The sequence below is a fragment of the Danio rerio genome, chromosome 19 (genome assembly GCF_052040795.2).
Source record: "Danio rerio strain M-AB ecotype USA chromosome 19, GRCz13ab, whole genome shotgun sequence".
NCBI classification, from domain to species: Eukaryota; Metazoa; Chordata; class Actinopteri; order Cypriniformes; family Danionidae; genus Danio; species Danio rerio.
Window position 1 is genome coordinate 36,795,948 of NC_141039.2, and position 27,984 is coordinate 36,823,931.

The 27,984-nt window shown below is 38.9% G+C and overlaps 1 protein-coding gene and 1 long non-coding RNA gene across 9 annotated transcripts in view; one reads left to right on the forward strand and one right to left on the reverse strand.

Annotated features, from left to right (window-relative positions):
* gabbr2 (gamma-aminobutyric acid (GABA) B receptor, 2) overlaps window positions 1-22,802 on the forward strand; it is a 378,463-nt gene extending 355,661 nt beyond the window's left edge. For 2 of the 3 annotated variants that reach the window (XM_087294608.1, XM_087294607.1), the window contains exons 14-19: window positions 10,062-10,172; window positions 15,250-15,474; window positions 15,763-15,945; window positions 16,032-16,161; window positions 16,441-16,555; window positions 19,961-22,802. In XM_087294608.1, the coding sequence (XP_087150734.1) occupies window positions 10,062-10,172; window positions 15,250-15,474; window positions 15,763-15,945; window positions 16,032-16,161; window positions 16,441-16,555; window positions 19,961-20,126 (930 nt within the window). In that variant the 3' untranslated portion in view covers window positions 20,127-22,802. The remainder of the gene's footprint in view (window positions 1-10,061; window positions 10,173-15,249; window positions 15,475-15,762; window positions 15,946-16,031; window positions 16,162-16,440; window positions 16,556-19,960) is intronic. The other variant, NM_001144043.1, reaches the window with a different exon arrangement.
* On the reverse strand, window positions 514-27,954 carry LOC141379146 (uncharacterized). Of its 6 annotated transcripts, none has more exons than XR_015517001.1 (7): window positions 27,839-27,954; window positions 27,647-27,754; window positions 27,480-27,539; window positions 18,197-18,289; window positions 13,009-13,122; window positions 12,789-12,885; window positions 514-2,714 (listed from the first exon to the last, which is right to left on the reverse strand). It is a non-coding gene; the product is annotated as an uncharacterized LOC141379146 (long non-coding RNA). The 6 variants fall into 6 exon arrangements; XR_015517002.1 differs by having other exon boundaries at window positions 536-2,714; window positions 12,801-12,885; XR_015516997.1 differs by lacking the exon at window positions 514-2,714 and having other exon boundaries at window positions 12,304-12,885.
* Window positions 27,955-27,984: the final 30 nt, after the last annotated feature.

Here is a 27,984-nt window from a genome sequence, read left to right on the forward strand (position 1 = left end):
GGTTAATTAAGTTAATTAGGCAAGTTAAGGTAATTAGGCAAGTCATTGTACAAAAAAAATATTGCTTAAGGGGGCAATAATAATACTGACCTTAAAATGTTTTTTTTATTTTATTTTTTTTATAAAAATTTTATTCTAGCCGAAATAAAACAAAACATATTATAGGAAAAAATGAAAATATTTATGTTAGTAAAATTCTTAAGGCAAAAATATGGGGAATGAAAGGTGATCAAAGAGGAAAACCAAGCAGAATGCAATATGTTTTTCCCTATGTTATTTTCCATCTATTTTGTGAAATTGTGCAAAAAATAAATTGAAAATATTATCTTCAGTGTGTTTTTAGGATACAAATACAAGGCTTACTGTTGCAGGGATAATAAAGCTATTTCAGTACTATCTAAAAAATAATTCATATGGATTTTCACACAAATTAAGACTTTAGTTCTAATCAAATTAGCTTACTTGTTTAACAAAAAAACCAACAGCGTCAGTAAACATGCTGAGATGAAATGTGGGATTTGATGCGTGAAGAAATCCAAGAGGAATACGACTTTTTTATTGCATTGCATTTTCTTTTTGCTTTCTGAAATGCAAATATTTTCTTCAGTGTTTGTATACACACTCACCGGCCACTTTATTAGGTACACCTGTCCAACTGCTTGTTAATGCAAACTTCTAATTAGCCAATCACATGACAGCAATGCATTTAGGCATATAGACATGGTCAAGACGATCTGCTGCAGTTCAAATGGAGCATCAGAATGGGAAAGAAAGGTCATTTAAGTGACTTTGAACGTGTCATGGTTGTTGATGCCAGATGTGCTGTTGTATTTCAGAAACCGCTGATTTTCAAGCACAGTCATCTCTAGGGTTTACAGAGAATGGTCTGAAAAAGAGAAAATATCCAGGGAGCGCAGTTCTGTGGGCGCAAATGCCTTGTTGACGCCTAAGGTCAGTGAAGAATGGCCAGACTAGCTGAAAGAAAGAAAACAGTAACTCAAATAACCAATCGTTACAACTTAGGCATGCAGAAGAAAAACTCTTAATGCACAATATGCCCAACTTTGAGGCAGATGGGCTACAGCAGCAGAACAATTTGGCTATTTTAACAGCACAACACATCATGTTATAAAGCGTGAATCATCTCAGACTGGTTTCTTGGACATGGCAATGAGTTCACAGTACTGAAATGGCCTCCACAGTCACCAGATCTCAATCCAATAGAGCACCTTTGGCATGTGGTAAATTAGGAGATTCACATATAGTTTCCAGATGTTACTGATGTCACAGTAGGCTACTTTGAGGACAAAAAGTGTCAACCATTTAATTTTGATTGATCAAAATATATTATTTCACATTACATTTGGACAATCTAGGAGAGCGTAGGATAAATTAAGAGAACACTGGATTTCATTTTCCATGTTGTAATTTTCTAGAAAAAATATAGAACATCCTCCTTGCCTGTGTGATCAGTACATTTTGTTCTAGTAATTATACTGATATTTACTGGTATTACTCTGTAAAGGGGCTATCATCATAGGACTACAAGCATCAGTTACATTTGCCAAATGGGATAGTAAAGTGTCCATCATAATCACTCTTCAACCTCACCCAGGTACTTTTTGCCTGCTGTTTCATAAGTAGGCTACTGTTAGGTTAAATCTACTACTCTTACTGTTTTTCATCTTCTGCCTATGCATTTTCTGTCTTAATGCATTCTAGTCCTGATGTCCACTGCACACAGAAAGGTGTGCGTGTGGCTTCAGTAATCATAGAGGCAATATGATGGAAACCAAGCATCCCCCATCACTCACATTTCGCCATGCCTGACCTCATGGAGGAAAAAATAACAGCGGTCCTAATGAGTTATCAGGACTGATGGCTTATCGTGTGTGGGACCTCTCTGTGTCCTTGACTCAACAAGGATGTATAGCCGACCCGAGTCATAAATCTCCAAAAGAAAACAAGCTGTAAGCGTGCATTTGTGTGTCTGTGATACTGAGAGCGCATCTGTGTGATTATAATCCCAGTAGTCGCCAGATTCAGATGTCTGCCCATGCGTGAGCTCTAATAACGTTTGACAGCAAGCACTCGAACTCCATTTATGAAGGTTGTTATTCGCAAATTAGCTGCATGTTCATAAGTGAGTGTGTTTGCGTAGGGCGAAGGGTAGGCCGTCACGTGACCGACTGCAACATAGCGTAAGTCATTTGCGCCGGAGACTCGCAGAGAGCGAGCAGATGGGCGTTGTGATTAAAAGCGAGATATTGCGGAGCATTAGATTAAAGAATGATGTCAATAAAAAGTGTTTTAGGCTGCGAAAACAAAGGCAATCTGAAACACACGCTCTGATTTGCATATTTAAATGCGTGTGATGTTCGGGGTTAGATTGGCGGTCTAATGATGCATTTAGCCTGTAATGAATCAGGGATGGCAGCTCCCGGGCTCAGCCGCAGGGACTGCAGCAGGGCCACTTTGAAGTCATCGCATTTGAAGTGGAGTTTAGAGCTGCGGACTCCAAAAATAAGCACACACCACTGGGAGACGGATCTGCAAAGGCTCAGCGTCCAGATGCAGGTTCATCCTTAAACTGGAGCAGGTACATGCGACCCTGGAGGAGCAAAAAAAAAAGATGCTCTTGCCCTCATCCAGCAGTCAGCAAGCAGGAAAGTGCTAAACATGCCCAAAAGTTGAGCTTTTGCCACAGCTGCAATCTGCAAATAAACAGAGAAAAACAGAGCAAATAAACAGTGATGTTTCTTTATCATGTCAAATATGACTTGTAGAATATACGGCCAAAACTTGTTGCTTAAGGAAATTCTGCCCACGCAACTGTGAATTTTTGTGTGCAATAATTTAGTCAACTGAAATTGTGAAAACACTGTTATAATGAGCTGTTCATGAAAAAAGGAAACAGTATGACTAGGGCTGCTTGATTAATCGAAAAAAGTTCACAATCCCGATTTGACCCAACACAAAATCCTAATTCAGCCTTCCTATGATTCAGCTGATTATATGTTCATGATCAGAAGAGTAGCACAAAGGCGGTCACACAAGCCTTCACATTGTTTTATATACGTTGTTCAGCAACATAGACACCTCCAAAAAATCATAAGTGAGCTGATGCACTGTTTGTTTACTACTGAGAGCAACACCTTAGCAACCCCCTAGCAACACCTTAGAAACGGCCTAGCAACACCTTAACAACCACCTAGCAACATCTTAGCAACCACCTAACAACCAATCAGAACACCCTAGCAACTTCCTAGCAACACCTTAGCAACCATCTAGCAACATCTTAGTAACCACCTAACAATCACTCAGAACACCCTAGCAACCATCTAGCAACACCTTAGCAACCACCTAGCAACACCTTAGCAATCACCTAGCAACATCTTAGCAACCACCTAACAATCACTCAAAACACCCTAGCAACCATCTAGCAATACCTTAGCAACCATCAAGCAACACCTTAGCAACCACCTAGCAATACCTATAGCAACCACCTAGCAACACTTTAGCAATCACCAAGAAAACCTTGGCAAGCACTCAAAACAACATAGCAACCACCTAGCAACACCTTAGCAATGACCTAGCTACACTTTAGCGAACACCTTACAACCACTCAGAACACCCTAGCAACACCTTAGCAATGGCCTAGAACACCTTAGCAACCAACTAGCAACACCTTAGCAACCACTCAAAAATGCTAGCAACCACCTAGCAACATCTTAGCAATCAGATAAAACACCCTAGCATTGCCTTAGCAACCACCCAGAACATCCTAGAAACCGCCTAGCAATACCTTAGCAACCACCTAGCAACGCCTTCGCAACCGCTCAAACACACTAACAACATCTTAGGAACCAGATAAAACACCCGAGCAACACTCTAGCAACTAACCATAACACTCTAGTAACCACATAGCAACAACTTGCAACACCTTAACAACCACCTAGCAACACCTTATCAACCACCTAACCACTTAGAACACCCTAGCAACACCTTATCAACGACCTAGAACACCTTAGCAACCAACTAGCAATGCATTAACAACCACCTAGCAACACCTTAACAACCACCTAGCAACACATTAGCAACCACCTAGCAACAACTCAGAACACCTTAGCAACCACCTAGCAACGCCTTAACAACCACTCAAAATATCTTAGCAACGCCTTAGCAACTGCCTAGCAACCACCGAAAACACACTAATTGCCTAGCAACACCTAAGCAACCACTCAGAACACCCTAGAAACCATTCAGAAACACCCTAGCTACCACTTAGCAATATCTTAGAAGCTGAAAACACTAATATCATTACCTGTTCATGCAAAAGGTCCTACTCTAAACCAAAAAGCAAAGGCATTGTTTGCATTAATAACAGTTTCTGGCCGATAACACTGTTTAATGTATTTGCGATTCAGAGTTCTCCTTGAATAGGGCACTAATGAGGGTGAGCATTAATTAACAGGCCCTGCCAGCTTATACTAAATAAATGTCTGGTATTTGAATCGTTCGGCTGACTTGCTGTATATCAATGAAGCTATCCTGTCATATTTCATTGTAAAATGTTGTATTATGTTGCACTTCTGGCAAACTGGCAAGAAACTCTGTGCCATTTACTGACAAAAGCACTTTGGCGAGTGTTGGTTTTGAAGCGTGCTGTTAAACCTTGTTCCTTGAAGTGTGTTATGCCTTTACTGTGGGATTAGGTCAGTGAAGTATCGCTCGGGTCGACCTTAAGATTAGATGGCTGAATAATTGACTTAACTTCGTGTTAAACAACTCGCAGCTCCAGCGAACAATATCTGCCTCTCCGTAGTACATTTAAGCAGTGGCACGCAGCCGCCAAGAGATCACTGGATGTAATGTAAAAGGATTACACAGATAAGAGATGTCATGTCAGAGGGAAACAGATGTACATGAGGGTGACTGACCCGTCCAAATGAGAATTATGACTATCGTTTCCTTTAAACGAGAGCTTAGTTCAAATTTGAAGGTTTTAGACAGAGGCTGGATAATAGAAATATCATTCACGCTGTGCTAAACTGGCAGTGGAATAAAATATATGCTCATGGAGAAATGACTGAGGCAAACTACCCTGAAGTCTCGGACTCTCTCTGTCACTCGGCCTGTCATTTTAGGTTGATTCGCTCTCTTGTTAGAAAATAACAAGCATGGCTTTAGCCCCAGACAGCCCTTGAATTGGAGTTTATCCTCCACTTTGACTGACAGATTGTAGACTCTCACTTTAACACTTTTTCATGCTCAGTTTGAGAAACGGGACATTTTTGTTGCTCACTCAGGACTCAGTAGTGACAGGTGAACTTTAATGCATTAAGCAGTTAAGCAATGATAACAGGTACGACATGAATTGTTTCATATAAACTAATGGCTTTACAGTGCATCCAGAAAGTATTCGTAGCGCTTTACTTTTTCCACATTTTTTTGTTACAGCCTTATTCCAAAATGGATGAAATTCATTTATTTCTTTGAAATTCTACACTCAATACCCAATAATGACAATGTGGGAAAAAAGAGTACAGCCATTTTCAGATCTCTCTAGAGATGTTCAATAGGATTTAGGTATGGGCTCTGGATGGGCCACTCAGGAACATTCACCGAGTTGTTGTGAAGCCACTCCATTGATATTCTGGCGGTGTGCTTTGAGTCTTTGTCCTGCTGGAAGATGAACTGTCGCTCCAGTCTGAGGTCAAGAGCACTCTGAAGCAGAATTTCATTCAGGATGTCTCTGTACATTGCTGCATTCATCTTTTCCTCTATCCTGACTAGTCTTCCAGTTCTTGCTCCAGAAAAACATCCCCACAGCATGATGCTGCCACCACCATGCTTAACTGTAGGGATGGTATGAGCCTGGTGATAAGCAGTGCCTGTTTTTTTTCCTAACGTAATGCCTGGCATTCACTCCAAAGAGTTGAATTTTAGTCTCATCAGACCAGAGAATTTTGTTTCTTACAGTCTGAGAGTCCTTCAGATGTCTTTTGGCAAATTCCAGGCGGGGAGTGGCTTCCATCTGGACATTCTACCATACAGGCCTGATTGGTGGATCGCTGCACAGATGGTTGTCCTTCTATAAGGTTCTCCTCTCTCCACAGAAGAACCCTGAAGCTCAGACAGAGTGACCATCAGGTTATAGATCACCCCTCTGACTAAGGCTCTTCTCCCCCAATCACTCAGCTTACATGGCCTGCCAACTCTAGCACGAGTCCTTGTGGTTCCAAGCATCTTTCACTTACGGATGATGGAGACCACTTTGCTCATTGGAACTTTCAGAGCAGCAGAATTTTTTCTGTAATCTTCCCCAGCCTTGTGCCTCTAGACAATCCTGTCTCTGAGGTCTACAGACAGTTCCTTTGTCTTCATGCTTGATTTGTGCTTTGACATGCACCGTCAACCCTGGGACCTTATATAGACAGGTGTATGCCTTTTTAAAGCATGTCCAATCAACTGAATTTACCACAGGTGAACTCCAATTAAGCTGCTGAAACATCTCAAGTATGATCAGTGGAAACAGAAAGTACCTGAGCTCAATTTAGAGCTTAACTGCAAAGGCTTTGAATACTGATGTACATGTGATTTTTCGGGTTTTTTATTTCTAATAAATTTGCAACAATTTCAAAAAATCTTTTTTCTCACTGTCATTATGGGGTATTGTGTGTAGAATTTTAAGGAAATAAATGAATTGATGAATAAATGAATTGAGTTTGTCAACAAATGTTACTTTTTGTTGTTTGACTACAAATGCATTTTTATGATAATAAAATTGTAAAGAGTAGTAGTATTAATGAAGCATTGTGATTAATACTTTACAATTATTAGTTTTACTAAACACCACTGTCATGTAAATGCATCAACTTTTTACTTAAAAAAAAAACTGCATCATCAGGCGATATCCCTTCTGTTCCTCACCCTGTGTGTAAAGCTGCCACTATGCACTAATACACACCTAATGGCTGTCTGTTTGCAGTTCTCGGTGGCTTTATGGTTCATTCCAGTCTATAAAGTGTGATATAATTCTCTGTTGTCAGCTGACTGTGTCCCTCATGTCTCAGTCTCTCCACAGACTCTCTGTCAGTCACACATCCTTCTAGCTTCCAGTGAACAATTACATTAGATGCCTAATGCTGTAAGAAATAACAGAGCGCCAGAACTCTTTTCAAACCCAGCCCACCGGCTGTTGCTCGGCAACAACACAGCCCCTATGATGAACACTGTGCTTTTGCTATTGTGCAGTTGGAAAAAAAGCATTCTATTTAAGTTCTGTCTTTTCATTTCTAGCTTTTGGTGTCTGATGAAACTCCTAAATGTTTAACAGAAGTAAAAACATTATTGGGTTACTCCCTGGGGAAGGATGCTATTGTCAGTTAACTACTCAAATTGCTGTTGGACTAAATAAATGGGTCAAAATTGAGAACTGCAATGGGTCTGCATTTAAATATTACAGTATATGCAACTAAAATAAATAATATTATCAAATAGAGCATTTAATTGCAGAAAATTAAACTGATCAAGATGCTTAGTAAAACCTAGCAGTTTAGAGCAATGTTTCTCAACCACCTTCCTGGAGGATCACCAGCCCTGCACATTTTACATGTCTTTGTAAACAAACATACCTGATTCCGATCATCAGTTCATCAGTGGAGACTGAAAGACCTGTAATGGGTGTCACAGACAAAGGAGACATCCAAAACATGCAGAGTTTGTGGTCCTCCAGGAACGTGGTTGAGAAACACTGGTTTAGAGGATAGATCCAAAATGTAAACATGTAAAATATGATATATACACTCCGTTTACTGTATGTCTGACTCTGGATTACAAATCGTTTCTTATGTTACATGGGTACATTTTTGACAATAGCCAAAAATACATATGTAACCCAGAGGTCCTACTGAACCCAACCTGCTCTGAGCTGGGATTGAACCAGTGAATCTTTGCATTGGAGTTGGTTGCTCTAACAAGGAGGCTAAAGAACAAGACTTTAAGGGTTGGGTGCAGTAGGACCGGTGGGTTACACATGGGGGCTCGTCCGGGATGGGAGTGATGTTTAGGGAAGGTGAGAGTAATGTTGGCCTGCAAGCAAAATGCTTAAACTTCCCTCCTCTGTCCTCTAAAGCTGCTCTAGCAACAGATGCTAGAGGCCATGGTCTGAAGTACAATGGTATGGATTACTGCCTCCATGTCAGAGCAACCGACTCCCATGCAAAGCATTAGCGGTTCGATCCCAGCTCATACTGGGTTGAGTGCAGTAGGACCGGTGGGTTACACATGGGGGCTCATCCGGGATGGGGGTGAGGTTTAGGGGGTGAGTGTAATGGAGGCCAGCAAGCAAAGAGCTATGCAGGTAAACGTCTCTCCTATGTCCTTTAAAGGTGCTCTAGCGACAGATGCTAGAGGCCATGGTCTTTAGACTCTTTGTTAGAGCAACCGACTCCCATGCAAAGAATCACTGGTTCGATCCCAGCTCAGATCAGGTTGGTTGCATTATGACCGGTGGGTTACATATATTATAGGTTATAATTATCTATTTTTCTTTATGCCAAAAATCATTAGAATATTAGGTAAAGATTACGTTTCATGAAGGTATTTTGTAAATTTACTTTACATGTATTTTAGTTATATGCACTAAGCCAGGGGTGCCCAGACTCCTGTCCTGGAAGGCCGGTGTCCTGTAAATGTTTAGTTCCAATCCCAATTCCTCACCAAGCTCTCTCTATGTGTAACATAGAACTTCCAAGCAGGTGTGTTGAAGGAAGTTGGGGCTAAAGTAAGCAGGATACCAGTCCTACAGGACCAAGTTCGGGCACCCCTGCACTAAGCACTTCATTTAGACAAATTAAAAGGTATTCAACGGTATCTCAGTATTTTTTACTTTTTTGAACCCTCAGATTCCAGATATTGAGATATCTTTATTTTGACCAAATATTGACAATTTAAAAAAATGTACCCTTCTGACTGGTTTTGTGTTCTAGGGTCACATTTATACACTATTGTAAAAGCACTAAGATGCTTAAAAAATCCATCTTGTCTTTATTCCACTTTTTTTTCTTAAAATTTTCAGATTATTTTGTTGCGACTGTAGAAGCACTTTTACATCATATACACATTATTCCCATAAACCTCTGTAGTAAACTGCATCTGAGACTTCAATGGCTCTATCATCAGCATTTCCTCTTTGATCTGCTCTCTCGCTGAGTTTAAAAATTGTCCAGCGTTTTGACTTCTAGGATTCATCGCATCATAGAATATGGTTGTTTATAAATTATATGGTTGCTTCTTGCATTGACTGGTCCAGTTTACTTGTACTTTGTGAAGATGTCATCTGAGTGGTGAACTCTTTAATGTCAAACTCAAATCACACAGACAGAGCCACACAAAAGGCAGATGAAAGAGTGTTTCGCTCTGTGACTAAACGTGGGAAGACTTGGGGATCCGTTTGGAGGTTGCATCTCTGTCTGTCTTTGTGTCCGGGTTGTTGCATGGCAAGCTTAAGGGTTTCCAAACTGGGGCAGCAGTAAGTGGGTTAGAGCTTGGCTACTTTTAGAGCATGTTGAGGGGAACTCAGACAATGTCTTATCTCTTTCCCAAGCCTCCTTCAAGATACCAGTCCTGACCTGTTTGCATATCAGGACTGCAAATATGTTGATCAATGTCTGGAGCCCAAAAAGAGTTATTGCTAATCATTAACACTCAAGGGGTATCTGCTAGAGATGACTATATTATTGTTACTATCTCTTTGAAAGGCCATTAAGGTTGGTCTCCCATGGGAGAACAAATGATCCTGATATCCCATTATGCCTTTAGCTTCAGTATTGGTACTCGGAGCTTATGCAATTTAGCAAATTTACTTCTAAATCTAAATGCAAATGTTGCTACTTAATAAGTTCTTAAAGTCAACCTAAATCCGCCTTTATAATAATGCATTTAAAGTCAAGGCAAATAAGCCAGGGCTCAGTGTTTTGTTACTGTTGTTAGAGACAAAGGTGTTTTTTAAGCCAGGATTATTTCCACTCATTGGTTTCCTCGTTGTGTCTCCACAGGCGGATCCTCAGGGACGAGACATCGCAATCCGGCCTTTCCTGGAGCACTGCGAGAACACACACATGACCATTTGGCTGGGAATTGTCTATGCCTACAAAGGCCTCCTTATGGTGAGTGAGAACATTCTAGAGAGCGTCAACATGATCGCCATCTGCTCCCACAGACAAAGATGTCTGAATACTCTGTCTTTTCTATCTACATGTGCTAAATGATAATATATATCTCACTGTTGTGAAAATGTCTTCACAACATTACAGACCAAATCTCTTGTGGTATATTAGGATATACAAATGCCATGTTTACAGTAAGTTATCTAATTTTTAATGCTCAACACCTTTGTTTAAAAGAGAGGTGGTGAACATGAATTGAAGTAATTTGCATATTTGTTGCGTAATGTTGCTGCAATCATTGTTGGGTAAAAGATGCAAATCAAAATAAAGAAAAAATAAAACAATAGGGGATATTTTTTACCGATCTAGGCGCAAAGTCTAAAGTTCACAGCGCAAAAGCAATAAAGGCATGTCCGAATCCTTTTTTTGCTATTTTAAGGAGAGAAAATAAAGTTTGCACCCCAGCACATGGTCTAACAGGTTTGTGCTTATTCTCTTAATGAGTTATTGATGTGTTTTAAAGGGTAACGTGCATTAAACCAATCAGTGTCTGGATCCAATCAGAATCTTAAATTCCCTTTAAGAGTCAGCTGCATCATGCCATGGCACATTTGCTATTTACATGGCCAACTTTGTAAGTGGAAAAACTGAATCCTCCACTAGCTAGAAAACAGTTAAACAGAACATTTGCAGCACAAAGATAAAGAACGAGCCTCCTTCATTCTGCCTTATTACTTTACTTTTACTCTTTACTCGTGAATAGGGAAACAGGGCTCCATTAAAACAATGTGGCACAAAACGAGAAAATGAGGGTTGCGCTTGTCTGAAAATAGCAACAAATCGCGCTAAACACATCTTATGCCTTATTACGCCGTGTGTATGATAAGGCCCTAGATCTTCATTAGTTTGATTTTAACATGCATGAGTAGATTGTAGACATAAGAGCACCCCATATTGTGGCTAAATCACTGTAACACACATTTTTTGAGTTGTCTCAGCAAACTTCTACGGGACTTGTAAAAGAATAGTTCATCCCCAGCAGTCCTCATTTAATCGCCTTGGCCTTTATTTAATTCCCTTCTTTTTTTTATTTCAGACCACTGTATGAGCTTGCGCTGGTCTGAATACTTTTAAGTAATATTTTGGGCTTTTTATAACTATATTTGATAGGCTAATATAGAGCATGGCCTGGGTTAAGAATCTTTTAGAAGTTATGAATGTGCAATGAAAATGAGGAAAAATTAATGTTAGTCAACATCAGGGTTTTTATTTAAAAAATACTTTTCGGTTAGGCTTTTCTAAACTTAAACCTTGCCAAACATTGAACACTTGGATTATATGGCATTTACTGTATTTGACCATTCTTGATACTTTTAAAAAGGTTATTATTTCTCCATTTGTATTGTCAAAAATGGAACAGTGTATTTGAGAAACACCAGTGTGAATAAATAATGATTGAATATTCCTTATTGAGTAATTTTCTTTTTAAATCATTTAAAAAAAAGGCAAAACAGTTCATGTGTAAATGTATGTTTTCTTCCATTAATTGCTTTAAAGTAAATCATTTCACAGAGGTGTTATTTTATTTTAAAAGTAATGTAAATGAAAAAAAAAACAAGTTATCAAGTCTTTTGATAACCACTGAAGTACCATAGGGTCCTGAAATACCAACATAGGCTCATTCTGAAAATGTAACCTATATACATTTCTAGAGATTTTGATTTATGATCATGATTTATGTATTTCATCTTTAAAACAAACACTACGGGCCGGCGTGTTCCTTTTCAAGCTTACCAGCTGACTACTTACCTTTCTGTATGGATGGCTTTCTGGCTGTTATTAGTTTGTCCAGTTAGTTTGCCATGTGCATAGGTGGACTTGAGACGCAGAGAGGAAATGACCACAACGATGAGGTTCAAGTTTGGTAAAAAAAAAAAGGTTCCAGAAAGCGAATAAGACAAAAACAGAAGCAAAAAATAAAATCGATGGGTTTGTCAGTCAGTCAGTCGACAGCGGCCTCTTGTGAATATACGAGAGAACAGCAGGTGCGAATGGCACTCACGAGAGATATTTGAGATCTCAAAAAGCATACACCTCAGCCTCTGGTGGATTCACGGAAACAAAAACTCAAAAAAAAATGTAGCTCCTGGGATGTATTTGATGCTCTCCAGAAAAGTATATAGAGGTACGTTTACAGAATAAGCCTGGGTTGTGAAATACTGTGACACTGGAAACAAAAACGATGAGAACCACCCACATTAACAATGTTCATTTTCTGAAATGTAAGCACTGGTATTGCATTGCAGAAATGCAAATCTAGCAAACTGTCTGACTGTATTTTGATACATTGTACCCTTAGGAAGTGATATAATATTAGTGAGATTGCTCTTTCCAATTAACCTCACTTTAGATTACTGGTAAGGGGCCCCAGGAATCAAAATCCCCCAGTCAGTTAACTGCCCATAGCACTGACCATTATCTCTGAGTCAATGGTGGCAACATCCACCAATAAAAAGCTGCCCTTTGACTCTCTTTGTGCTCTGTGGAAATGATTTGTCCATGTATTCTTGCTCCTGTAACAGCAGCAGGTGGTGGGGATGACTGGCAGGCCATTACCTCTGTTTTTACCTTGTCCTACTGTAGATGATCCATGTCAGAGTTCAGACCACAGAGAATCTCTTCTGTCTCTCTTCTGTCTGCCCGTTGGTGAAAACTGGGGGTGTAGATTTAGGGGAAGGCGATGTTATGAAGGGAGTGATCAATGTTAAATAAAAGCTTGTACGAAACTAGTCATGAAATCATAATAGTGGCCAAGTTCAAATGCCATCACACTCACATTCTCAGTTTCTGATATATGACATTTCGGAAAACTTCCCCTCTGCTCTCCTCTTCCCTGTTTGAAAACCTGCTGCTAAATCAGCACAGCTTCACTTACAGCTGACATGTTCCACTAGAATAAGAGGAAAAAGAGAGAATGAGAGGGTGAACAAGCAAAAGGAGCGAGCCTGGCTGGGATTGGATTAGGATTGAATAGATCTGAGGTGAGTGGGTGCAGAATCAAATCTCGGTGTGTGCGTCATTGAGTTAGCTGAGTCATATTTCTCAGAGTTCACTCTTGTCTCACACAAAGGTGCTTTGATTACTGCTCTGACTTCCTGAGAAACTTGGACAGGTGTTGTTAGCTGCCTTTAGAGGCATTAGGGTGCTAAATAAGTCAGCCACAGTTCATTTTCACTGGCTTTATGATTCATCACTGTAAATTGAGGACTGTACATAGCGATGAAAATGACTATCAATGGAAAATGTCATATGAACAATCTTTGTTTTAGGTCTGCTATCAAAGTTATAAAACTGCACAGAATAAAGGTAAAGATATCAACTGAAAATATGACCATAGAGTTTTGGAGGACACCTTAGAAAGGACCACCTTAGAAACATCCTTAGAAACCACACGGAAATGTCACATGCATAATACAATTAAAAGCAAATGCATAATAATACACTTAAAAACAATTCAGAACACTCCGGACTCTTTTAACCACATAGCAACACTTGTCAGGACTCAGAACACCTTAGGAACAACAAAACATCACGAAAACCCAGAACACTTAAGCAACCACTTGGAAACATAATTAAAATAAACTCTGAACACCTTAGCAATCATTTTAAAATGTGATTAAACCCTAAGAACACCAGAGCAACCACTTATAAACACAGTAAATACACCAAAATACATTAGAAACCAATTAGAAACATGATTTTTAAAATGCAGAACACCTTAGTAACCATTTAAAATTGTGATAAAACCCTCAGACCACAGAGTAAAACCCTCAGAACACCATAGCAACACTTGAAAGCATAGTAAATACATCGAAACACCTTAGAAACCAGAAACATGATTAAAAGCAACTTAGAACACCTTAAACACCTTAGCAACCATTTAAAAATGTGATAAAACCCACAGAACCATGGTAAAAACATCAGAGCACCTTAGAAAACGGCTTAGAAACATGAGTTTAATACACTCAGAAAAGCTTTGCAACCATTTTAAAATGTGATAAAACCCTCAGAACACCATAGCAACCACTTAGAAACATGGTAAAAACATCAGAGCACCTTAGAAACCGCTTAGAAACATGATTTTAATACACCCAGAAAAACTTTGCAACCATTTTAAAATGCGATAAAACCCTTAGAACACCATAGCAACTACTTAGAAACATGGTGAAAACATCAGAGTACCTTAGAAACCACTTAGAAACATGATTAAAATAAAATCAAAACACCTTAGCAACCATTTTAAAAGGGGATAAAACCCTCAGCACACTATAGCAACCATCATAGTAAAAACATTAGAGCACCTTAAAAGCTCCTATAGAAACATGATTAAAATAACTTCAGACACCACTTAGAAACATGATTGTAAAACACTCAGAACTTAGCAACCATTAGTGATCAAATCAACAGAACACCATAGCAACCACTTAGAAACAGTAAATACATAAAAACACCTTAGAAACCACTTAGAAACGGGATTTTAAAAATGTAGAACACCTTAGCAACCACTTAGAAACACTGCAAAAACATCAGAGCACCTTAGAAACCACTTAGAAACATGATTTCAAAACACTCAGAACAACTTAGCAAACGTTATAAGAGAGGATAAAACCCACAGAACACCATAACAACTACTTTGAATCATAGTAAAAAAGATCAGAGCACCTCAGAAACCCCTTTAGAAACATGATTAATATAAACTCTTAACACCTTAGCAACCAATTAAAATTGTGATAAAACCCTCAGAACACCATGGCAACCACTTAGAAACAACGTAAAACATCAGAACTCCTAAAAAAACACTTAGAAACATATTAAAAACCCTCAGAAAACCTTAGTAACCACACATAATAAAAAATAAGATAGAAACTACCTAAAATACCTTAGCAACAATGTGGCAACATCTATTCCTGGGTTGTGTCACCAACTTCCTTCAGATAAGGTAAACATCTGCTTGCAAATCTGCCCCTGCCTCTATGCCTGTGATGATAAATATTCTTGCCCTTTTCTCTTTGTCTAGTTGTTCGGATGTTTCTTGGCCTGGGAGACGAGAAACGTGAGCATCCCAGCACTGAACGACAGCAAGTACATCGGTATGAGTGTGTACAATGTGGGCATCATGTGCATCATCGGGGCAGCGGTGTCCTTCCTGACTCGGGATCAGCCTAATGTTCAGTTCTGCATTGTGGCCCTGGTCATCATTTTCTGCAGCACCATCACGCTGTGTCTGGTATTTGTGCCAAAAGTAAGTACTGCAATGCTCCGCCTGATCCGGCCCAATGGGAAAAGAATTGTAGAGGTCAGCGAAAGGCCCTTTCTGGCATTTGATTTGTGCAAATCCCTAGCAAGTTCACCTGAATATAATTGAGAACCGTGCTTACTTTGCATCCCCTGGAGCTCTCTGGAAATAAACACAACGGAATTTGAAAGAGTAGAAAGATTAGACTCTCTCTCACTCTAAACAAATACATCTTACATCGAGTTAGCCTCACCATCTCAACTGTCTGCCTTTGTCTTCTCTCTCTTTTGTTAGTTTGTTACAATGCGAACAAACCCGGATGCTGCTACACAAAACCGGAGGTTGAAGTTCACCCAGAACCAGAAGAAGGAAGATTCCAAGACATCCACCTCAGTGACCAGTGTTAACCAAGCCAACACTTCACGTCTGGATGGACTACAGTCAGACAATCATCGCCTTCGAATGAAAATTACAGAGGTGATAAAGTTGCTCAATCATAAAAGACAACTGTAATTCTGCAGACATTAAAGTGTTATATATATATTTATTCATTGGGGTTACAGCTGGATAAAGAACTGGAAGAGGTTACCATGCAACTCCAGGACACTCCAGAAAAGACTCCATACATTAAACAAAACCACTACCAAGATGCCAACAATATCCTGAGCATACGCAACTTCACTGACGGCAAAGGTAATAGAAGTGGAAATCAAACCTTGTGTTCCGCACCTGTCGATCACACACCGCTGTCAGACAGTGAGTCATTTCAGTATGTCACACTCTTTCCCTCTGTTACTGTCACCCAGCGAAAAAGAACAATTTATTGCAGTGTCATACATTATTCACCCCCAAACATGTCAGCCTGAAAGTGTCATATAAGGTGCAAGTTCTGACTCAAGTTCTTGAGCTCAATCCGCAATTGACATCCTGGTGGAATGGCAGGATTTTGAACATCATTGCCTTTGTTTTCAGATGGAGAGAAGTCTCTGAAGAACCACCTAGAGCAGAAACCCCAGGCTCAGTGGGGATCCGCGGATCCTTCTAGGATAAGTAGAGGTCCACTAGAAGACATCAACTCACCAGAACAGTGAGTTCAGAAAAGTTTTGTATGAATGCATTTGTTAACAATTTATCCAAAGTCTTAACTAAATTTAGTTTTCTAATGAAAAAAACATGAAATTCCTATCCCAGGGGTGCCCAAACTCAGTCCTGGAGGGCCATTGTCCTGCATAGTTTCAACTTCCTTCAACACACCTGCTTGGAAGTTTCTAGTGCACCTAGAAAGAGCTTGATTAGCTGGTTCAGGTGTGTCTGATTGAGGTTGGAACTAAACTTAGCAGGACACCGGCCCTATCTGCAGACCAACCTGCATCTGGCTAGCTAATCATGTTTATGGCTGTGATGTAATGCAAGGCCTATGTCTAATTACAAGCAGGAGAAATGTATCATCACAAAAAGAAGTTCTTACATGGGTTTTTTTAGAGTCTGAACTGTTCAAATGGTTTTGGGCCTACGGGGATACTTTTGGTCACAGGTAAAGGGATAATTACTGATCTTCTAGCAAGTCCACATATTGTGGTCTAGGTCGAATAGATGTTGTTAAGCATCATTTTCTGTAATAAGCATAATTGATGCTGGAGAAATTGACCAAAATAAAGATTTGAGTTACATTGATAAGGGCCACGTTGTTGTATCAAGATTACATGGTCAGAGTATCTATAAAGTCTTTGTGGTAAAAATTTACCAGTAGTGATCTAAGGAGGGATAAACCACGAACTGGTGACAGAGCAAACAAGGCTCATTAAGACACAAGGGCAATGAAGGGTTCAGATCTGATCTGGGCCAGCAGGAAGACTACTCACTACAATGTTATCATGCTAGCACTCATAACATTGCACTCTGTGTATGGGACTGCATTGCCAGTGCCCAGTCAGAGAGCCAAAAATGACCCGTCAATCAAGAGTGCCTAAAATGGGTATGTAAGCATCAGAACTGTACCAGATGGTTACCCCAATGAGTCCCGTTTTACAAAAAATGGACGGCTGTGTATATTTGAGCCATTTAATTGGAGTATTAAAGACAACATATTGCAGTGTTGGATGGCAATAAGCCAGTGGAGAGAGTGTGATGTTCTGTTCTGCTGGGAAACCCTAGGGGTCTGGCTATTCATGTGAATGAAAATTTTACACATGCTACCTTGAAGAACCTTACATGAAAGTCATGACAGTGGCATTCCCTATTGTGTGGCCTCTTCATCAGGATTGTCCACCCTCTCACATTGGACATATTCTTTAGGAATTTTTGAAGAACATAATGAAAGCTTCAAGGTGTTACCCTAGATTTCCAAATTCTCCAAAGCTCAATGAAACTAAACATCCGTAGGATATATTGGACAAGCTCCATCTCACAACCTACAGGGCTTTTAGCTCATATGTGTGCATTCTGTTGTACAAACTCATTCAAATGGTAGTGAGAAATAGCAGAGATCAGAAAGAAAACACACATGAAACAAGAGGCGAACGGAGAGAGAGAGAAAAAGTAGGTGTCTGTGGTTACATAACATTTGATTTGTACTAAGAGTAGAAGGCATTGTACCCTGAAAATAGACAGAAGAGTAGAATTAGAGGACTACAGGCCATCCCAGCACATGAATGTTTGATCGCACTGTGAGATTCTGCACTGTGCCGCTGTTCATCAAACACACACACTTAAACACACTCACACTTACCCCAGTAGCTGATGGTCCCTTGACCTTGCAAAATAACACCACCTCTGCCATGGGAATATGCAGTGAGTAATTTATTGCGCCTGTTTCTCATGTCTGTAGTGAGGGAGAAACAAATACATTGGTAGCTCAATGACATTAATATTAAGTGTATTTTTTTTATTTTATTGTTTTGTAAGTGGACCTCCTACATATAACTAATCAATGTTAATTATTTCTAAACACAGAAGACATTTTCCTTAATTGATGTACGAAATTAATATTTAATTGAAAGTAATAACTCAAAGAGAGTCCAATCATAAAACCAATCATGAGAGGTGTGGTGTGTGCACTTTATATAACTGACATTTGGCTTCTGTAATTGATTTAAAGGCTTTGGCCACTTGGGGTGCAGTATGAAGACACAGACATGAAGCAGACTAGGTACATATTGTTTACCATCATGACAGATGCGTAGCCAGGGTGGAAATAAGATGCCAAAACTAACACCCTGACAATTGCTTAGCAGTTTCCAAACGTCTGTGAAAGCGGCCCTGGCCTTGCAACACTTGCAGTGTAGTCCGTAAAGATGGCGATTGAATCTTTGTTGAATCTCAGTGGAGCCCGACTCTGCTCATGTCTCAATACCTCGATACAATCTTGGAAATAATAAAGTTTAGCCACGATGGCCCATGGCTTACCGTCCATACCGTGCAAGACTTCAATGCGAACAGTTCACAAGTACGCCTTTTTCCAGCTGTAGCGATTCTCTTAGCAGCCTCGCCATCGACGTCATAGAACTTGATCCCTCTGTCACAGCTACGCCCAGTATCCTAATGTTGCATCTACTCATTCTTCCCTCTATGTCTTAACATTTTTCTCTCAGCACAATCATCTCTGCTTTCAAATCGGTTACCACTGTTTGCAAAGTTGTCACTTCATCTGTTGAAAGACTGCCTTCCATTCCCTTACTCGTATTCTTCATTTGGTCTATCACAGGTTGTATCGCTGCCGTGTTGTTATTATTATGATTATTTCAGTTTTGACTGCTTGTATTCAGCAAGTGCAAATTTTTTTCAGCCCAGACTTAATCACCTCTGAAATGTCCGCCTTTAGTGAGTAAAGAATCTCTGATTTCAACTCCCTCAAGTCCATTTTCTCTGGGCTGACTGGAGGGGATGAGGTCACCTGCGATCAGGTGACAATGGAGCTCGAAGACGAGGCGGTGTTAGACATAGAACCAGATGATGCGCCATATTTGTATTTGCATAGTTTTTCCGCCATTAGTTCATATATTTACTCTTTTCTTATTTTAGAAATGCATTCGAAGCAGAGATCACACAGTGTTTTATTATATGGCACTGATTTTATATTGTATAGCTGGAGATCAACTGGAGCTCAAACCAGAAACACCTTACTCCTTTGCCATGCAACCAGAAACCGCCAAACTAGATACATATTGAATTTTAGTTTAGTCCTGGCTGATGGCACAAGAAGAACAAGATCAGGACCAAATCCTTTACAAGCAACTATTGTAAAACGACCTCAAACTTTTAAATAATAGTGAAGGTCTAGATGGTGTAGTTAGGGCAACTACCAGCAGGATCTAATGGTGTCATAGTAACCCTAAACCCTATATTAAGACGAGAATGCAACGTGCAAGGCAAAATCACTGTTGCTTTAAATGTACTCTGTAAACTTCTGTTCTAAAAATCATCACAGGAAATGGAGAATTTTCTGCATTTTATGCAAATAAATCATTTTCTTCCCTGTCATTTGTGTTCGCAGCATACAGCGCCGGCTATCCTTGCAGCTGCCAATCCTGCATCATGCCTATCTACCCTCCATAGGAGGTGTGGACGCAAGTTGCAGCAGTCCCACAAGCAGCCCATCCTCCAGTCCCCGCCACAGACACATGCCTCCCTCCTACAGGGTCATGGTGTCCGGCCTGTGAGCCCTTGCCCTGACCTGCACTACACTCCGAGGAAGCGATCAGCTTTTTTATTTTAAGACAGACTGAGCAATATCAGCGGTTAACAGAAGCGTGTGAGCAACCCGGGGGGGTCCAAGTCCTCATGCATCCATGACCCCCTTCCACCATCCATGGCCACATCAGAGCAGAACTGATCTTTCAGGCTAGGAGGGAGGTGACTGGAGGTCCTCACACAGCAACTCAACCCAGACTCCAATCCTCTCGTTCCTGTCACCTCCCAATCCTATCTCAATTAACTCAACACTCCCCCAAAACAGCAACACGGACCAATGGAGGACAGGAGCTGTAGCCTTACCAGCTAATAAAAAGACACTTCTGTTGTTAGCCTTTCTGTGCACATCAGTTCTGCTGGAACTTGTGGGAAAGGGGCAACGGATGTGACCGAGAACTCCTCCTCATTACTCACCACTTCAACAGCCATGTAAATACCATATTCGAACATCAAAATGAGCTTTGAATATGCTGTGAAATGAATTATTCTGACGAGGCCTGGTGCTCCAGAGAACATTACAGACAGGCACCAGGAACAAACACATACAGCGTTGCAAACCGGTATGAATTTGTTGTATTGCTTCAGTGTCCCAATGGTGTGAACAAGTGGTTAATGGTAAATAAGACTATTAGCGTCTTGATTTTTTTGATAAAGCAACAAGGGAGTGTTTCAGGGTAATGTGGGCCAACTGTTCTCACCTGGATAGACGTGTACCACACATTGTTTTTCTTCAGAAACAGCTAGCATCATGTAGGCCTGTCCTTGTAACAGAGTATCTAACGTACCACTGATTTACTGCAAGTAAGAGGATGTGCAATCGCAACCTCAAAGAGCCCCAGGTCCAGCCAGGACAGCGAAAAAAAACGGCGATTTTAGAGGGTCAGTCTTCCATTACAGCCGAGCGAGTTGATCTCGCATTCTGGGACTGAAAACAGATGCAGCCCAATGCTTCAGATGTACAATAGCCGTCATGTGACCGGCTGTTACAGAACAAGAAGACTCACAAATTGCGATAATAACAGGGAAGTGGTACTCCTTGCAGGGCAAAACCAAAATATCCTCACAGAAAGCTGCGAGGTTACACAAAAGAAGTGGTCCACACAGCAAGACAGAAAAACGATATCGTATTAAACAGCGGGACTGAAAAATTAGCACAAGTGTAATTAACCTAATAAGAGCAAGTCACGAATGAACAAAGGCTCGTTTTGACTTTCCGGTGCAGTCTCTTAGTTTACCCCTCCCTCTGTTTATTTCTTGCTTTGTTTTCTTTTGGATGTGTGAATCCTTAACGGTCGTAGCTTGGGCTAAAAGGGCTCGGGTGGAGGGCATGCGTTTGCCCGTGTCGTTCCAGGGGAGAAATGGCAGAGAGGTTCATCCCATCTCAGAGTGACATTGTGAAATACATCACCTAGCTCTTAGCAACAGTGAAATTACCTCATAGTTGCTATAGAAATGTTACTGTGTGAAGTGAACTTTGCACAATGTCTTGCAGAGATAGGGAGCATCAGCTAGAGCTGGTGTTATACTACTTTTGTAAATCTGGAAATGTAATCAAAATATGAATTTTCGGAAAATAAGCTATGTATCATCCGTATCAAAGGCAAGAGTTCATTTCGGTTGGTATCTCACCACTGGTGTCTTGGTTTTAGTTACTGTCAGATTTGTTTCTGTACGTGTGTGCCTGTCGTGGACCGAATCGGATGACAAAAGCCGTGATATCACATACGATCCTAAGTCAATCCATTGAGAATTTCTTTAACATGTGACTTCCTTCTGTTATCTAACAAAAAAAAAAACACAACATTTGTGTATTTATTGTCTCACCTTTTTTGAAGCAAGAGGAGACTGAAACACAACTAGAGGTGTGCTTGCAAACTGCGGTTGTCCGTACCTCATGCTCACTACTGAGTCACAATGACGTAGACCTTTAACTACAACAACACAAACAGATACGCAAAAATCCCACAACGCCACGGGAGCTTGTCTTAGTATGACGGCCACAACCTAGACTGATGCTTTTAATACACGATGAGTTTTTCAGTACACGGAGGCGATTGTCTACATTTTAACTTGACTTTGGCAGCATATGACTATGACTGAGATTTCATAAGACTGCATTTAGCTTATTTTTCACCTTCATTTCAACATTGTTATTTATTATGTCTTATGATATGTTGTTTGGCACATTCAGAAGTCCCACAATATGAAAACATCTTTCGCACATATGAACACCACATTCAATGCTGTATATTAATAAAGAGTAATTGTAAACAGAAACAGAAAATGATAGACATTATGGCCCAATCCCAACTCTACCTCTTAGCCCTTCCCCTTAGTAAGTAAGTAAGGTGTGTTTATATAGTGCATTTATCGATTTATCGTGTATGGCCATACACCCAAAGCACTTCAAAATCATGTGGTCTCTCCACACCACCACCAGTGTGCAGCATCCACAAGGATGATGTGATGGCAGCCACAGGACAACGGCGCCAGAGCCGCAACCACACACCAGCTATAGGTGGAGTGGAGAGACAGTGATAGAGCCAATTCGGTGGATTGAGATGATTGGGAGAAATGATAGGTAAGGGTCGATTATGGGAATTTGGCCAGGACACCAGGGTTACAACCCTACTCTTTATGAGAAATGCCATGGTATTAATGACTACAGAGAGTCAGGACCTCGGATCAACGTCTCATGCGAAAGACGGTCCCCACTTATAGTATAGCGCCCCCTTTACTATACTGGGGCATTAGGACTCACACAGACCACAGGTTGAGTGCCCCCTACTGGCCTCACCAGCACCACTTTCAACAGCAACCTAGTTTTCCTATTTGGTCTTCCTTCCAGGTATTGACCAGGCTGAACCCTGCTTAGCTTCACTGAGTAACCGAACTTGACCTGCAGGGTGATATGGCCGTACCCCTACCCCGCGTTTTGCACATTCAAGTGAAGGGGTAGGGGTGTCTCAATTCTTTTTAGCTTAAAGGTGTAGGCCTAAGGGGAAGGGCTGGATAGCCCTTAAAATGGAGATTTTTCAGGATCACACTTGAAACCAAGGGGTACGAAATTTTCCCAGAATACATTATCTACAACTTTAACATTATTAACACATTTATAACATCATTCATGTTTTACGGTTAAGCTTTTTTTTTTTTTTTTTTAAATGCAAAGTTTTGCTATCTATAATCCATAATATTAACTTCCGTATAGCAGTCCCACAACATACTTTCACATCTGACAGTCGAATACCCTGTCAGAAAAGTTTAGTGGTCGGAAAGTGTCTGCTACACTGTTAATGTTGTTTTCGTGTGTTCGCATAAATGAATATGGCCACAGTGTAAATGCAAAGTACAGTTACGATCTTATTGCCACATTATATTGTTATGATAACATAATATTGTTGCCTTCGGTAATTTCCGGAAGGTAAACACCCACAAATAATGCAACTGGAAAAACTACAGCGATCTTATATGAAGCAAGAGATCGCGATGACATATAATGATGTGTGCAGGTGTTGTAGTGGTGTCCCATTTATTAGGGGTACATTTTGAAGCTCTTCCCCAACACACTCTGTTTCAAGAGGAAGGGGTACAAAATAGAATTGGGATTGGGCTTATATGTTGGGTTTAATGCTTGTTTCTCATTGCCCTCTTAACATTTATTCTCATGTAAAAATATGTATAGATTTCTTTATGGCTATAATATACAGTTTGATGATTAACAGATCAGTAAATGTATAAACATATATAAATTGAATTTAATATAATATATATAGGGGTGGAGGGTAATAAGCAACAATGAAAATGAAGTGTTAATTCAGCTCAGTGTATCAGTGGAAGGGCTAAAAGGGCTAGCTCACATTTACATATTGTATTTCATTAAATATTTATATATATATATATATATATATATATATATATATATATATATATATATATATATATATATATATATAGTACTGTAAATACATAAAAATTATTTAATAATAAAATCATATATAATTGTATGAAAATACACTTGTCCTTCAAGCTGCTGATTACTGAGCTTTCAAACGGTTTTGAACTTCCAGTCACGAACAAACTACAGTATTCAATAAAAAAAGAATATATAAAAGAGCAACTAAAATATTTATATTTTACATAAAATATCTTTTAGACAAGAGTTTGATTGAACAAGATGTTTACAAGTGAACCAGCCAAACATTTGCTTGAAGAGAAATCACAACGATGACCATGATATTAATTAGTTGAATCCAGATTAAATATAATTGTTAAGCAGAGATTATCAAGAAAACCCTATTCAGAGCTATCAAGTATGTACACACAAAGAATGTATGAGATTTATTAAAAAATTCATTTATTTTTTAACCCATGCATGGTGTTCTATGCATACATTATAGATTTAATTTTGCTAATAGTTCTACTCGATCGTTTCTGACAAATGCACAATATAATAATTATGAAAGTGGCAATAATTAGCGCATTCTATCTGTATAAATGCATATATTTGCAGTATGTTCTTGGTGGTATACAGTACATTAAGCTGGAAGGCAGAATCATATCCAAAATATGTTTTACACTACCTGTATATTTGTTGTATAATTATGATGTTAATGTTAACATTGCACAGGATTACTGTCATGGGGGTCATGCTTCTCAGAACAATTCTACCTGCGAACATGAAGACGCTCATAGTGCACCATGCACCACAAACTGTTCTTTTAAATACAGAACGGTAAACACCGATCCGTCTGTGTAATCATGTCATTAACGTTATGGGAAAAGTGAATTTGTGATTGTCTTGTTTAAGGAAAAAAAAACACACACAAAAAACTGAATAAATACCAAGGTAGTGCTTTATATAATTTTTTTTTTTGCGGACATGTTCTATACTGTGGATTCAGATCACTGTGTGTGTGTGCATGTGTTTGTGGATCAAGCAAAATGCAAGGTTATCCTGCTAAAACATGTTGCTTCTGAAAATGCATCATGTTCTGTGAAATGCACATCTGGTTGTATAGGACCGTCTTGGCAATAACCTTGGAAATGAAGTTAAGAGCTGATTTGTGGTCACTTAAATCTGTGATGTTACCTACAAAAAATGATCTAAATGTTGTGTTCTTCTAAAGCAAGAAAACACTCATTTGTGCAAAGAGATTCATGAATTCAGTCTACAAGATTAGCGAAAACTGTTGGGCTGGACTCCATGCGTATTCTGGTGTGAACTGTTCTATCTTCGCATTCATGTATCAAAAATAGAAAGGCCTTGTCATCACCCCAGGAGAATGAACAACCACTTCTAATGTATATAATGTAAACAACTTATATTTTTTTTCTGTAGAGGTATAATACAATGATAGTGGGGGATGTTACAAATGACGTTAAAAAGACAGAATGTTAGCAGTGAGCGTGTATGTCTGTTTGCCACTGTGTGAAAACGTGCTGTCTACAAGTTTACACATCGCTATACAAACTATTTATTCTGTGCTGGAAGACTTACTGCTCTCTCTATTTTTTTTTTTTTTTTTGGTCCTTTTGCTTTATTTATTTTTATTTATATATATTTTGGCATCTCTTTTGAGTTCACAAAACTCATCACTGCCCATCAAGAACAAAAAAAAAAGAGAAACTCCACAACTATTGTTTTGACTTTTTTTTCTATACAGTGCTTTTTGGAAGTGTACACTTGTGTGCTCCACTGCTGTATCGTCCCGTGTGTTTGCACTGGCACACACACAGACACACAGGAGCTTTAGAACAAATCAAAGTGGATGTGTTCATTTCATATTTCTTGTACCCTTAAACTGCATGGAAATCATAACATTTTTAATAAATTATTGCAAAAAATGTTTTATTAATAAAATGGTTAAAATTATTCTACTTGGCATTATTTATCTCAAACCCCATTTGGAAATTTTCCAACCCTCATAACGCATTTGAGTCTGTTTTGACTCAGGAAAAAGTACATTAATGAATACAAATGATAGTTTTGATTTAAAGCGAACAAAACTAAAACAAAACTTTTATTCGCAGATTTTTCTTTAATTTTTACAGTTACATTTAAGAAATATAACAATTAACATTGAACACTTTGTTATAAAAGTGAAAGTATACCATAAAAATATGTGTAACAAATACCATAACAAATATTATATTTAAATAAATGAATAATATTAATAATGTTCTGATTCTCAGATTAAATGTTCTTATAAATTCTTTTTTTTTTTTTTTTAATGATTTGTGTGGTTTACGTGTAACAAACTATTAAAACGAATACAACACTAATAATATAGTAAGTTTAGGCACATAGCCGGGGGGTGGGGTTCGAGTGGTTTGAAAGAAGCCACCCTGCACTGACAGGTCCAAAATTTGACCCTACATGAGCTCATTTGTTCTACGTTGACTGCTATGTCATAATAAAATTTTTTAGACAAGCAAAACATAATTTAAACAAGCAAATCAATCTGCCAATGGGGTAAGTAAAATAATCTTGTTTTTCTTTTTGACATAAGTTTATTTTGCTTACGATATTGGCAGATTAACCTAATTTTGGTATATATTTTTTTTAAAACAATGACTAATAAAAAGTACAGCACAACAAGCATTTGAAGCATATAAAAGTTCATTTTAATAATTAAGCTATAGTTGTTATCCATGAATTTTCAAATGTACATTTTTTACGAGAGGCTAGAAAAATCAGGAAGCTCTACCTTATTATTATCATCATGTATAATTTTTATTATTAGTCAAGTGGAGAAAAGTTGAATGTGCTGGCCAGTTTGTAATTTGCTTTATAAATGACAATAGGCTAAAGCCTTAATATGTAGTTTTTAATTTAAAACTAAAACAGATTACTTTTTTAACCTAATGATATGTAATAAAAATAATACGTGTAATAACATAAAAATATATATATTCATATTTCTTTATTCTGAATCTTTAGGAAATATTTCGTGTGGTTATGAGTACCACCTGACAAGCTAATCCAGAAATAAATAGTGCTTTAAATGTCACTAAAATGCAGCAGCTATATAAACTATAAATACTTAACTAAGTTAGGTTAAATAGAAAATGAGGCAAATAGCTAAAAAGGTCCAAATTTTGAAAAGAAAGAAAAAGAACCACCTATTTCACCAGGCTGGCCACAGGTCTGAAGTTTCACATCTTATAACTTAACCAAATAAGAAGTTATGACATGTAATATTATTATAAGGCTACAGATTTACCTGTAATTCCAAAATATAGATTTTAAATAGTTATGAAGGTTAATAATTACTTAAAGTGATAGTTGACAACAAATACATTTTCTGTCATTTACTCACCTTTACGCTGATCCAAACCTGTACCACTTTTTTCTTTTCTTTAATTTAATTCATTATGAACTGTGGAAATAGAGAAGTAATGTTATTCATTATTTAAAATGTGCCATTTTAATTTAGTTACATCAAAATAAACAGTATAATGTACATTTTTAACAGGAACTGCATACCCTTCAATTCGACATTAGGGAGTTCTGGTACGAAACTTTGTATGGAAACGTTTTTGGAAAGGTGTTTCATTAGCTGAACAGTTAGCATTTTGAGCAAAAAGTAGTAGCCTACAATCCAATAAAACAGTTTTATCCCTCACAACCTCGTTTTTATTAAAGTTAAATAATAAAATCTAACACTGCGATGCTCACCAAATTGATCTGTGGACAAGGACTGGTTTTAAAGAAATATTGCGTATTGAAACAGCACATGCCCGAGGTGTGATATTAGGTGCGTTCGACATGAAGCTCAGCTGCAGCCGGTGATCAACGAGATTAGCCGAGCGCAGGCGGGGCGG